This window comes from Hyposmocoma kahamanoa, unplaced genomic scaffold (assembly GCF_003589595.1).
Source record: "Hyposmocoma kahamanoa isolate Upper Pololo Valley unplaced genomic scaffold, ASM358959v1 114, whole genome shotgun sequence".
Taxonomy (NCBI): domain Eukaryota; kingdom Metazoa; phylum Arthropoda; class Insecta; order Lepidoptera; family Cosmopterigidae; genus Hyposmocoma; species Hyposmocoma kahamanoa.
Window position 1 is genome coordinate 3,769,159 of NW_020653383.1, and position 14,016 is coordinate 3,783,174.

General features: G+C 34.9%; 1 protein-coding gene across 1 annotated transcript in view; it reads right to left on the reverse strand.

Annotated features, from left to right (window-relative positions):
• Window positions 1–3,929: 3,929 nt before the first annotated feature.
• The window catches only part of LOC113239653 (thyroid adenoma-associated protein homolog), a 36,698-nt gene continuing 26,611 nt past the window's right edge, over window positions 3,930–14,016 (reverse strand). The window contains exons 21-27 of the mRNA XM_026476719.1: window positions 10,687–10,812; window positions 9,678–9,781; window positions 8,407–8,491; window positions 7,504–7,679; window positions 5,169–5,278; window positions 4,553–4,776; window positions 3,930–4,286 (exon numbers count right to left, since the gene is read on the reverse strand). Of these exons, the coding sequence (XP_026332504.1) occupies window positions 3,999–4,286; window positions 4,553–4,776; window positions 5,169–5,278; window positions 7,504–7,679; window positions 8,407–8,491; window positions 9,678–9,781; window positions 10,687–10,812 (1,113 nt within the window). The 3' untranslated portion in view covers window positions 3,930–3,998. The remainder of the gene's footprint in view (window positions 4,287–4,552; window positions 4,777–5,168; window positions 5,279–7,503; window positions 7,680–8,406; window positions 8,492–9,677; window positions 9,782–10,686; window positions 10,813–14,016) is intronic.

Here is a 14,016-nt window from a genome sequence, read left to right on the forward strand (position 1 = left end):
CAACCATATATTACACATAGAAAGACATAAAATTTACAAATATATTGCGTTAGTTCATTTACGTTCTATCTAAATTCTATAAGAAAAGTGTTGATACTTTTGATAGAATTTCAGTGTACACATTATGCCACCTAGCGGTACGCGGAAGAAATATAATTATTTTCAGTCGCATGTGCGTCACAAATAGTGCCGTCAGGATGGCTGGACCAAACGCGACAAACTGTGCTCATTATTTACTACCTATTTTCTACTATTTAGTACCTTTATTGACATATTTTCTACCTTTGCGCTAACGGAAATATTAAAGAAATAAATTGGCCAGGCATTCTGACATCAGGTTGGCTGGACCACTTTACGTTTTTCATGGTTCTAGCAGTATAAATTTACTTATTTTATATAACTATTTACTACCTAATTTCTACCTAAACGTACTTTTTTCACTATTTTAGGAAGCTTCTATAAAAAGTTATTTAAAAAATAATAAAACGCCTTTGCAAAAGGCTAATTTCTACCTAAACATACTTTTTTCACTATTTTAGGAGGCTTCTATGAAATTATTTAAAAAAATAAAATAAAACGCCTTTGCAAGAGGTATCTTCTAAAAAGACAGTTTATCTTCTCCGTGTAATTGCTAACAATAATTTTGTAGGCACTTAGAATATGCCAACAATGGTTTCTGGATTATCTTTGCAAGCAATATTTTATAACAATTATTATATTATGAGGTCAAAGAACTAGCTAAGAACCGTGTGGAATGGAGAAGGCTACACCGACAAGAGTCTAGCTCTTAAGTAAGATGATGATGATTATATTAATTACTAGTTGAATACACTATTACAAATGTTAATTTTATTTGTAGGTATTAAGGAATACGAAATAATTATAATCAGTTATTTATAAAGCAATTACACGGAGAAGATAAATTAATTGTCTTTTTAGAAGATACTTTTTGCAAAGTTATATTATTTTTTAAAATAACTTTTTGTAGAAGCTTGATAAAACAGTGAAAAGAAAAGTTTGTTTTGGTAGAAATAAGGTAGTAAATAGTTATATAAAAAAGTAAATTATATACTGCTAAAACCTTGAAAAACGTAGAGGTCCAGCCAACCTGACGTCAGGCTGGCCACTTTATTTCTTTAATATTTCCGTTAGCGCAAAGATAGAAAATATTTCAATAAAGGTACTAAATAGGAGAAAATATGTAGTAAATAATGAGCACAGTTTGATTTGAATATCTCGTTTGGTCCAGCCATCCTGACGGACACCCGTTAGTGCCTTTGCAAAAGCTATACTACAATACGACAAATATGTAATGAAAACTTTGCTGTAATTTTTGTCTGCTGCGTTCAAGTTTTAGCTTTATACGCGTAGTAAAATCAAAGGCAGAAGTATGTCTGCAATTGTTTCAAATACGTTTGTTGCGACTGCAATATTTAACATAAAAAATTTGTTACCACGAAATTTTTCAATTGAACTTTATTATAAAAACAAACAAATTTAAGAGCGCCGGCTGAAACGTGTCAAGTGCGGGACGAGTCTAATGCAGACTCGAGCTAGTGTTGCAACAACTCTATTCTCATTATTCATTACAATTTTTACCCCATAGTACATAACACACTATTGCATAGTTGAGTTTATATTATACAATACATATTTTTTATAAATTGTCCTTGACTAATATTGCTCGGTGTTTGAACTGTGAAAACGTAACTCTCCGCCTTAGGCTGTATTCATATGAGCTATTTTCTGACTACATCGCAATTGAAATGGTAAGAAAACATGTAATGCAGTTGGCGTTTAGTTGTACTAATGCCGGAAAGCAGTTCGTGCGACTAAACCCTTAATAAGTGTAGGTAGAATATACCCGAGTGAAAAAATAATATAATAATAATAATAATAACGCACACACTCAACATAGCCCCGCACTAGGGAAACCCTGTGTCGCGGGTGCCATGGACAGACACATAGACAACCACAAATTACACCCAAACTCACGGGAGAAATAAATGTAGGCCATACACATATTTCTCCCGGCCTGGGAATCGAACCCAGGACCTCTGCATGGCAGTCCGGCATGGTAACCGTTCGGCCACGGAGGCAGTTAAAAATAAAGAAAACGTTAAGCTTGTGTGTTTGTATGTGTTCTTACCATGTAAGAAGTTCATCCCAAGTTGTAGTTTTGTTTTGTAAGTTGTTTTTTGTATGTTGATACATAACGGTAATTGTGTATGTGTATTGTTTAAAGAGAAATATTGGTAAACTTGTAAATAAAAGTGACTTGTTTATAAATAGCTTCTTTTATTTCTATTGGAAGCAATTCGGTAACGTTATTTTAGTATTTAAATGGTATTATACGTATTTAAGGACCCTGCTTGCGCTTACAAAACGCTCGAAGTTGAAGTGCAAACGTTAAGTATGTATAGACGCGGTGATGATACGGGTTGAAACTGGGCTGGGCAAAATACGTGCTTTCTTAATGAAAAAATATTTGAAATGCGAAATACATTTTACTTTCATGAGGTGAGGAATATTGAAGATAATAATTACTCAAGAGGTCTGCTAAACGCGATACGAGACAGCGTAGTCGGTACTATGTAGTACCATGGTACCGTGAGTAACCTTCAACATTCATTCTTGCTGGCCAGCATCCGTAAATTCAGTGCGCGTCCGCGATTGATTTTTTCTACGATGCACAGGCCCGAGCCTGTCGTATTCTTCCAGCGTTAGTTTAGCTAAGTATAGATATATAAATATTGTACCATTGCGGGACGATCCGCCATGTGCGCGTTCAAGGAACGGATTAATATACTTTGCTAAAGTGTCATCCCAGTCTTTTTATTCCATGTAGCTTCGCCCGTGGCTAATCAAACAAGAGAACCTTGTACCATCTATTGAGGTGCATACTTGTCAAAGTTCAGGAAATAACTTAAATTCATGGTCAATCTTTGGATAATATTACAAGGAAAAAAACTGACTACTTATAATTAATAATAAAGCGAAATTAATTGATATTCATGGCCATTTACAAAATATAAACCACTTCCAGGCTGTTGATCAGCGACATCTGGACATAAAACGGGATTTTGACCTTTTTCACAGTTATAATCAGTAGTATGAAGTCCTCAGTCCACTTGTATTTTTGGTCCATGGTACATACCAAAATACGGCATTTACGTGTAAATCTCAATAACTAAAAATACAAAATACTCGTATAATCATAAATATCTTTTCCACCAAATGGACTACACGAAACACGAAAGTATTTGAAATATCAATTACAAATTACATTTTTAATTGCAAATTTTCTATTGCACAAAGGTGAGCTTATCTCTAGTAAAGATCTCTTCCAGGCAACCCAAGCCGTGGTGAAGAAAGTCTGCGAGACTAATTATTCCAATAAATTTATTAAAATTTAAATGTAAATACAAATATCATTTCACACAAATAATTTATGTGAAATGATATTATGTAGTAATTGCAATGTAAACAAAATACGTATTTGCATTTCAATTACAAGTAAAAGTACTACCCAGTCGTGGCTGTAAGTGGCTTACCTGTTTGGTTATTGTGAAATAATTAAAATACAGTGAATAACTACAGTTGTACTTTAGTCACACATATTTTGATAAGACATTAGAAAGAACAGAAAATGAAACTATTTTTCCGGATTTAAATATAAACGATTTAAATATAAATATACGCGATTTACAGGTGCTATGGACATGGTTGACTGTCAACCTTGACCATTGGACCTGTAAAGGGCCCGAAACGTAGGTTTGTTTGAAAAAACAAATATACGCGATTTAAATCGGGAAAAATAGTTTAATTTCCTATGTGTAACAATCGCAAAAACCTAAGAACTCGATAATAGAAAGCATTTGAACACAATTTCACTTGATCTTAAACTATATCGTCTTAAAAAGCCATTGTTATATTTTTCGAGTAACACAAGTAAGAGTAAGTGACAATGTCCACGGCATGACATATAACTTCATTAGTCACTGAAATGAATGTAAACAATTAACAAATAACCTTATTTTCGGGTTCATTATATCAACCCTGTTTATAGTTTGATTATTACACATTTTCTCAAACAAAATAACATTTCTACCACATAGTTTCTGCAAAGTTCTTTCATATATATGATTGTGTATTATCTTAAGTACGTAATCGACGATGTTGTGATTTGATTTGTTTCTTTCTTTGATTTGGCGAGCACATTCATTCGTCCATATTGTTTCTTCGAGGTATATATTGTATCTTTCGTTTTGGTCAAACACTCGGCACTGGGAAAAAGGAGAAAATTATTTACTATCTAGAAGACACTACGATATAGTTTAGTTTCGTAAACTAAGAGTTGTTATTGGTTACAACTATAATTAAACTTACATACTTTAAATCCACCAATGACCGCACGACTAACTTAACACCTAATGCCTACAACCGTCTTACTACTTATTACTACTACTTACTAGTAGACTTCTTAGTCTACATTTAATCTAGTTTCTACCTGTAAGATGTATTGTAAATGGATAATGTATCATGTTCTTACCTCATCATTACCATCATCATTAATACAAACTTCGGACCTAAAGTCCAACAAGGCGAGGACCACGAACACACCATCATCGTCCACCATGTTTCTTAATACCTCTGCAGCGCGACTGGAGACCACAGAGGCTTGCGTGATTGTATTCGATGTGCGTTGACGGAGGGATGAATCATCATCTTCGAGGGTAGTTATTAGCGTTGCGAAGAGGGTAGACTTATATTCGACTGTGAATGATTTTGTTAATATAAAACATGTTTTTATTATTTTTTTCAATAAAAAGTCACTTAGAATTAAGTATAATCATCCCTACTGTCTTTAGAAAGTAGTCAATCTACGAAGTACTTTTTACTTAGTTTTCTTGGAATAGTTAGCAGTAGAAAGGCATGAATGTAAAAGTAAATGGGGTTGTGTCTTTAAGGAATCATAATATGACTTAAGGTCTTGTTTCAATGTCTTCTTATTCCATTGCAGAACATTTTTTGTTTCTCTTTATTTATTTAGGGGCTTTGGTCAATATTGAACATATTAGCCCTGTTAGACAAACAATACATAAAAAACACACTTAATCGGACGGATGTTAATTATTGTTTTAAAAAAAGTGCTGCGAAATACTTACACTGATCCTCTTCGGATAAACCGTCCAAATTCATCTTGAATAAGCTATTGAAATTCAGTTCCAAGAAGGTAACGACAACGCCTCTCGTCTCATCATTGTTATCCGACGAACTGCATGCATACATCACTATCAAAACTTGTAAAATTTCATATATTTTCAATTCTTTCTCTTTTATTTTTCTCGTAACGAACTTCGAAAGACTTTCTAAATATATATGCGTCAAGTTTTCGTGCTCATTATGTATACAATCTATTAACGTATCTATAATAAAAGTATCGTTTATTTCCATGTTGTTATCACATATTTTTGTTTCGACTACATATTTTTCGGTGCCGTTTTCTAAAGTCAGAATCTTCAAACTTTTTTGTATGCATTCTATATATTTATTATTTTTTAATATATTACATAATAGTTGTACGTATTTATCATTTTTAGATAAATTTTCTAGTACAGTTTGATCAGATGTTATACATAAATGCTCTTGAAACTTTCCTTCTATATCCAAATTTTTGTATAAAATAAGTAAATAATTCAAAATTGTAAGTACGACTTCGTAACTTTTATGTGATAGACTTTTACATATCAAATCATGTACATTTTCATGTTTACATCTGTTTAGTGTTATTATATACAGATATAGAGCATTGGATAAACAGTTATCTCTTCCTGAATTGATTTTAGGTATTTCTTTATTATTGAATATGAGTTCTTCTAAGTTCTTTTGTATACTTCGGAAAGTTTCATGTCTCATCAATGATGGGAACCTAAAAAAAAATTATATAACATTTCTCGCAATAAAACGCAACATGTACACACTGAAACGGTTGCTTTAAACCATATTTACATGGGGTCGACAGGCGCATTCGGCAGATGACTTCGCCTTGCCGAAGGCGACGCAGTCGACTCGCCGTTTACACTGAGTTAACTGCTACTTCTGAAGGAGATGCAGTGGACTCGCTATTTACTACGAGTCGATTGTCTGGTCTCTTCGGCAAGTGAATTTGGCCAGACGACGCGCTATTTACACTGAGTCGACTGCCGCCTTCACCGAGATCACCAAGTCATTATAAATACAAGTTTACGCACAGAGGCACAAGAGGTCGTTCGAAACGTTCAACACAATGATCAGTGCCTCTACCATGAGATTATAGTGACAGATATCGTTAGCGATCGCGTAAATTGTTTAAACAAAATGTTGGTTTTTCTTGTGACTGCTAGAGGCTCTGAATAATTTGCCATACAAAATTGTGAAGTAACTTACGCGGTCGTTAGCAATAACAGTCGTGGTAGACGTACAGGTAGGTAGATATTTTCCGGACCCCAACACACGTGTCGTAGTACCACGCGGCCGCTGACAAGTTTAAACTTGTTTGGTGCACCGTTGCTTGCTGGAGGCGACCGAGTCGCCCGACAGTGATTAGTGATTACACCTAGTCGACTCGATCGACTTCGGCAGCGAAGGCGGCCTATCGACCTAGTGTAAACGTGCCGTTGTTTTCATACCAACGTTCGTGTCGACAGGAGATAAAAACAGATCATAAATTATTCCCTATAAATGCAAAGTAAATTGCCAAGCTTAGTAGGCGCTGACTTAGGAGCAAAAACTACATGCTACTATTTCGATAACCTACATTGGATAATTGCCGGTTCGGAGCAATGATATACCTACAAATCTTAGAACCTGTAGGGCTAGCACAATTGAGAGCTAGACGTAAAGTGCGAGATACTGTTATTCTCGCATAGAGACCCCGCCCTTTATGTCGCTTTCGCGTAAGTCGCGTCCTATCATACTAGCCCTACTGATATACTAAATTACGCATTATTACATTAGATATCGGAATGAAATATAGGAACTTATTCGGGAGAAACGCTCATACAATCAAGTGTAATACCACACTAACTGTAATTCATCTGCGTAATTTCAACGCGGAAATAGCTGAGATCGCTCCTAGAAATTAACTATGATAAAACAACGATTTTTGATAGGCGAAAATAAGTTCAGTGCAGATATGACGCTTTTAAAAACCATTTCAACCTCATTTCACTTCATTTTTCATTTTTATTGCACTGTAACCTGCACTGCATTTTCTACTAATTGCGTTTATCGCCGTTATACGCCGAGATCTCATATGAGTATCTAGTTTGCCATACCATTTCTTTCTGGGTCTTCCACGTCTCCGGTTTGTGTTGGGTGGTGTCCACCCTGTGATGGTCTTTGCCCACACCCCGCCTCTCACGCGGCAGACGACTTCGACCCAGTTCCAATTCAGGCTGACGGCTTGTTAATCAACATCAACGATTTGTGTTTTGTATATAGTTCAAAATATACTCTCACCTCCAAATAACCAGATTGATGACCTTCACATACTCCTCGGCGAGTAAGTAACAGGGCATGTTCCTCGTCGCCTGTTCTAGGATCCACGTTGTTTGCGCTATTTTGTTTTCAAGACGATGTTCGCTTTGTTCGTCTATCAATAGGTCGTGTGGTTTAGCATCTAACAGTTTTAACAGCTGAGAATAAATAGTTTTTTAAGTTTCAATGATGATATTTTAGGCTATGTTTCTCTTATTTTACTAACTAATAATTGTTTAATTAATTGTCATGCGTGTAATTTGAGTGTGTGTGTGTGCGTAAAAAAGATATACTATCTCGAACCGTAGCTCAGTGTTTTATTTAAGGATACTAAGTGACGGAACGAACAAGTCGTGTGCCTAGTGGTAAGCCACATGTCTGTCCACAGCTGTTGCAGTGCCACTCAGAGCTTTTAATCCCAAAGATCTGAGGGGCAGTGCCACTGCGCCCGTCACCCAGAGACATAAGTCGACAAGTCTCATGTGCATGTAATTTCACCAGCACCCCTACAAAACCGAAACGCAGTAATTGCTCACACATAGGCACCAAGGATCATACGAATACGTTACGAAACTCCGCCCAATATAATAATAATGTGCCAGAGAATCACACCAATTCCCTTGATTTCGGGAATTCCCTGGTAAGGTAAATAAGGAATTCAAATACTATGTATACCAGAGAAACGGAATTAATTCTGAGGCTTTTCCCAGAACATTCAGACCAGAATCAATTTAGAGAAGTTAATTTCCCAATTTGGTCTTACCTGGACTCGAACTCGGAAATTCCTCATCAAGCGCTCACAGTGTAAACCATTGGGCCACAGAGGTCGTCAAATATGCACAATGTATGTGACGTATTAAAACGGTTATAAAAAGCAATTCCTACCTGCAATAAAATTCCATGGCAATAATTGCGTTTAATATTCTTCTCACTTATTAAATCTATCATAGTTTCCAAGTGTGTCACATATCTGGAAACAAGGAAAATGTAAAGGCATTATTATTATTATCGAGCGTATTGTTATAATGTATTGTTTTCGTTCTTACTGTTATTTCTTGATTAGCTTAATTTCACACAGCACTAGTTCTTAAACTGTAGTACCGTGTAAATATATTTTTACACCTGTACTTTACTCTGTGAATTATATTTTCATAAACCATATTTCATAACCACAAAGGCGCTCTTTATAGTTCCGAATCAAAATTCTATGGTACTCGCTACTGAACTGAAAAATGTCATTAAACATCATAATATAATCTTCATAACCATCAATTTCAAGAATAGCCGGCACTATCCATAAAAATCTTTGCAATAAGCGCCATCTAGTTTGATTTGTTTGTTATCACTAGAAATTAAGAGTAGCTTTGATAAATTGCAACTTGTCAATGTAAAACAAAAAAATTGCTATTTGGTACTCATCGCGACATCTGGTGTATACGTACAAATACCCGACTACGCTGTCTTGGTATCGCGATTAATTAACCATCGAGTGCATAACCAGAAATAGAGACGTAATGTCATTTAATTTGTTTGAAAACTATTCTGCCAAATCGTTACTGTGACAACTGTGCTCCGTTTGGCCAGCCTGAATTCGAAACAATTGACGGGTGTTGTCAATTGTTTCACTTCAAATTAACCAGTTTAACTTAAGCTTTGCTATAATACATATTTAACATTTAATTACCGATGTAATGTGGTTCCGTTTGTTTTGTAAATAGATGTTTTGATGTTTTTCAAACACCACCAAATGGAACTGCCCCATTGTTAGAGATATCATCTTTATTACAATAAAAACTTTTGGAAAATTTTTGGAATATACGGAGACGTACACACAGGTCAGTTGTTGGCGCTGTACTATTTCAGTTTTGTAATTTGTGATTTCAGCGCAAACGAGAGTTAATATTTAAAAATTATATAAGGTCCATTTGCCTGATGAGTTGCCAGAGATGGCTGGCCTTTATTTCGTCTCTATTTCTGGTTATATACTCGACGCGATTAACACTCTTTTTTTTTTAAACTTATTCAAGTTCAAACAATTTCTTCTTGAGGTTATTATATAATAGTTGTTAGTATATATATAATATAAAACTAAACTTTGATAAAAGTATTAATTGAGTCTTTTTCCGTTCCAGGGGCAAATTATGTCTAGTACTTACTGTTCGGGTGATATTAAGGGCACCAACGCTTTGGCGGCGAGTTGTCGCGTTTTGAGAACACTGCTTTTAGCGCATGCTAGGACGTGAGGGATGTACGCTACCAGCTGTAAATACAACACCTATGTAAAGTACCCTGTGGCATATGATTCTCGGTAAGACAAATTTGTGAACCAAAAGTTTTTAAATTGTCACTTGTCTAGGTTGACCCTGATAAGTAATTGCTACAATTTGTTGGTTTTCTTTTTTTTATATATTTCCGATCTTTTTAATAATTTTTTTATGAAATTTCATTTTATTTGGGATAACAGCAGCCATACTTAATACAATTGTAATCTTAACATACGTTTGACTTTTTTGGATAGGTCAATTACAGTTATTTGCTAAAATAATTACTGATAATGGATGTATAATATTAAGAATAAAAATAAGGATGAATAAAGTTAAATGCCGTGTATAGTTGTTGTTAGATCTCAGTTTTATTGCTATTTGAGAATGCTTTTGTATTATGTTGCGTCTGGGAAAAATCTGTATCAATTAAATGAAATAAAAATAAAGTAAAATAAAATAAATAAAATATGCCCTCATAGTACAGCGAGTTCCCTAGTTTGAGATGTGGTAGTTAGTGAGCCTTCACAAATACATTTTTTGTACTCGTCTCCTAATAGAAATAGAAACAGCAACCATTTATTGCAACGCTAAATTATATAAAAAAACACAAAAAAGTAATTTATATTTTATAAAACAAAAATAACACAAAAATAACACAAGAAGCTAACATTCAAACAACCAATTTTACTATATAATTTAATACTATATTGACACGCGTGGACCCCGAGGAAAGGATGAGGAAGGATGGGTAATAAACCAGCGTCCCGTTAACTACAATATACACATCAAAAACAATTTAGCAAAGTCAGATCCGTTCCGAATCGAATCCGAGACCTCATCAGCAAGCATCCACAATGCTAACTATTGGGCGGCCCAGGCCTAATAACTAAATATCACTTGCCTTTAAATTAGAAACAGTGCCTTCCAAGGCGGACGGGTACAGTCTAGCCAAAAGCAGTAAAATCGGGTACAAAGATGGCCGAAGTATTTGTGTGTCGTCGCTGCTGCTTACTTCATTCAGCTTTTCCTGAAATATATTCAAGAGTCAGCGTTAAGTGGTCACAATGTCATGATCAGCCATAACATTTTCATGATCAATTTTGAACTTACGCTGCACATACGGGTATTTGAACGATCTATGCGGCCATAAGTCAAATTTTTAAAGTACACATTCCATAACTTGTGTACTTTCTGTCGGAATTCGATCGTTCAACTTGTTGTATGTGTCTGTTCTCGGCGTTTGTGTAAAATCATTAACTTTGAAGTTGAATATCTTTTATTCTACATTAATTTCTGAAGTGTTTGTGATGGATCCTAGCACATCAGGTAAGAAAGCAATACTATACAATGTTTTCCATTATTTTTATTATTATTCCGTTTAGATATGGTATTTTAAAAGACATCTATTATATTAGAGACATTTAAAAAAAAATTGTATTGAATCGAATGTTTGTTATATCATCCTGTTAAATTCTGTCATAATATCGAATGTAATCGAAAGTTTGAAGATTTGACTTGTTACAAATAAAAAAATAGTCTTTTGGTACTTTAAACTTTTTAGTCTAAAATACAGAAAAACATGATTATGGTTTATAGTGTTCTAAAAATACATATTTTTTCGTTTTAGGTCCACAAGGTGCCTCAGGAGTAAGAGCCGTGACCCGTAAATACTTATTTGATCGAATGCAGAGTTTTAAATTGAAGAATTTAGAAGATAAATTAAATTTATCGGAAAGTCAACTAGTAACGTGCGAAAATTATAAAGAAAACGAATTGAAGAGCGTAAAATCCAAATTTGCACACTTCAAATCACAAATTAAGCAAAGATGGTTAAAAGCCCACATAATGGAAGAGGTATTTATCAAGAACAATCATTCGTGGTTAGAAGGAACGTTCGAGTTGCCTGCCAATAAACAAAATCGACCAGGACGACCATCAAAATTATTTAATGAGGCAAGCGTAAGATCTAAAAGGAGGAAAACTGAAGATGTACGGTCTACTTTGGAAAAGGACGTTATTATTCATGCTGCTCAGGTTGAGTTACGGAAAGCTGAAAAACCAGATGCATCCGATATACTCAAATAAATTACCAGTACTCCGACTCGCGCAACTAAATATAAAAACATTTTTACGAAATCAAAGAGTGATAAAACTTGTTCACTGACGCCAATACAAGCATTGTCAATGTTTGTAGAAGCCGATTTAAGTCGCCGACAATATGAAATAGTGAGAAATACTAATAAGAGTTTTTTACCTTGTTGCAAAAAGCGAAACAAGAATGTTATCCTCCTCCAAAATCGTGCAGAGTCACAAATACTTACGCCGAAACCGATTTACAGCCTTTAGTTGACCATACAGTTAAGCGGTTATCTATATATCTAGAAGAGGTTTTAACAACATCGAAAAAGAGCAAGAATGTGAGAGCTTGAAGTTAATTTCAAAGTGGGGTTGTGATGGCTCACATCAATTGCAATTCAAACAGAAATTCATAAATGATGCCGACTCAGATGCCAACATTTTTCAAAGTTGTTTTGTCCCTTTACGATTAGTTTCTGGGAATGACGATGAAAAACTTATTTGGCAAAACCCAACGCCTTCATCTCCTCGATTTTGCTGCCTTATAAGATTCCGTCTTATAAAAGAAAATAAGGATGTCACAGAAGACGAAATAAATTACGTGAAAAAATCTGCGAAGTCGCTTAACACTACAGAAGTTGACTTAAATGGAAGTAAGTTTTCAGTTACTCAAGTTTTCATTATGACAATGGTAGATGGCAAGGTCTGTAACAGTGCCACTGGTACAACATCTACAAGTAGATGCTACATTTGTGGTGCAACTTCTAAGGACTTCAACAAGATTGATGTGTAAAAAGAACTAAATCCAGAGGCTATAGAATTTGGACTATCGGTTTTACACGCCAGAATAAGACTTTTCGAAAGTGCTCTCCACTTGGTTTATAAATTGCCAGTGAAGAAAAACTGACAGAGGAAAACTGAAGCAGAGAAAAATATGGAAATGGAAAAAAAAACTCGAAATCCAGAACGGTTTCGTCAAGAAACGGGGCTATTAGTGGTTGGTATTAGTGGTACCGAAGTCAAATTTTGGCAATACCCAATGATGGTAACACGAGCCGAAGATTTTTTTAAAGACCCGATATTGGCTTCTGATAAAACGGGCGTTAGTTATGATTTAATATTCCGATTAAAGGTTATACTTGAAGCCATTTCGAGCGGACATATCATTGACTCAGCCAAATACGCTTTACATACCGCTCGTTTATACGTGCAGTTATACCCTTGGCACCCAATGAGTCCAACAATGCACAAAATACTTGTTCATGGCGCTGTTATTAATAAAAAATGCATTATTGTCCATGGGGAGCTCGACAGAGGCCGCAGAAGTACGCAACAAACATTTTACGTCGTACCGCCAAGATTTTGCGCGTAAATTTTGAAGAGAAAATTGTAACAGAGACATTTTTAATAGACTACTCCTAACATCAGATCCTCTTATAAGTAGCATGAGGAGCGTAATAAAAAGAAGGGTGAAGTGCTATTTGCCAGAAACAATGGAACTTCTCATGCCTGCGAAGCCCAATCTTGCTAATGATTTTTCAGAGTGTGACGAAGATAGTAATTAGTTATTTTAATATTTCTTCTTTTTAATATTTCTATCTATGTAGTAAAAATATACAATAAACCAGTTTTATAATTAAAACTACTTTTTTTTAAACTATAACCTTTTGAATAGATCTAGCATATAAAATAATTTTGACGGCGTACATCGTTCAAATATCCGTATGTGCGCCGTATTACGAACAAATGCTCATTAACTTTAACACTCCATTAAGTAATACATTGACTCTAAATTTGCTTTGAGAAAATTGAGTACATATACAGTTCAATATGTTAAGGAGACAGTACATTTTAAGATCATTTATGCAAGTCGCTGATAGCATATAAATAATAAAACAAGTAGTGCAACTCCCGTCTGTTCAAAGCCTATATTTCGTTCGGAGCGTATGGATGTCACATTGTTATTTTAGTGGTGCCTACAGTTGTTATGTATACAGATATTCTAACACCTGTAATATCAGGTCAACGCACTTGCATTCGCAGTGGAAACCTGCGCCTTGTGCTTTAAAATGTGACAGCTGACAGGACTATTATTTTACGAATAAATTATAAGTCTCTTTTCGGTCAAACGCTCCCAACTTAGGACTTCGTCTAA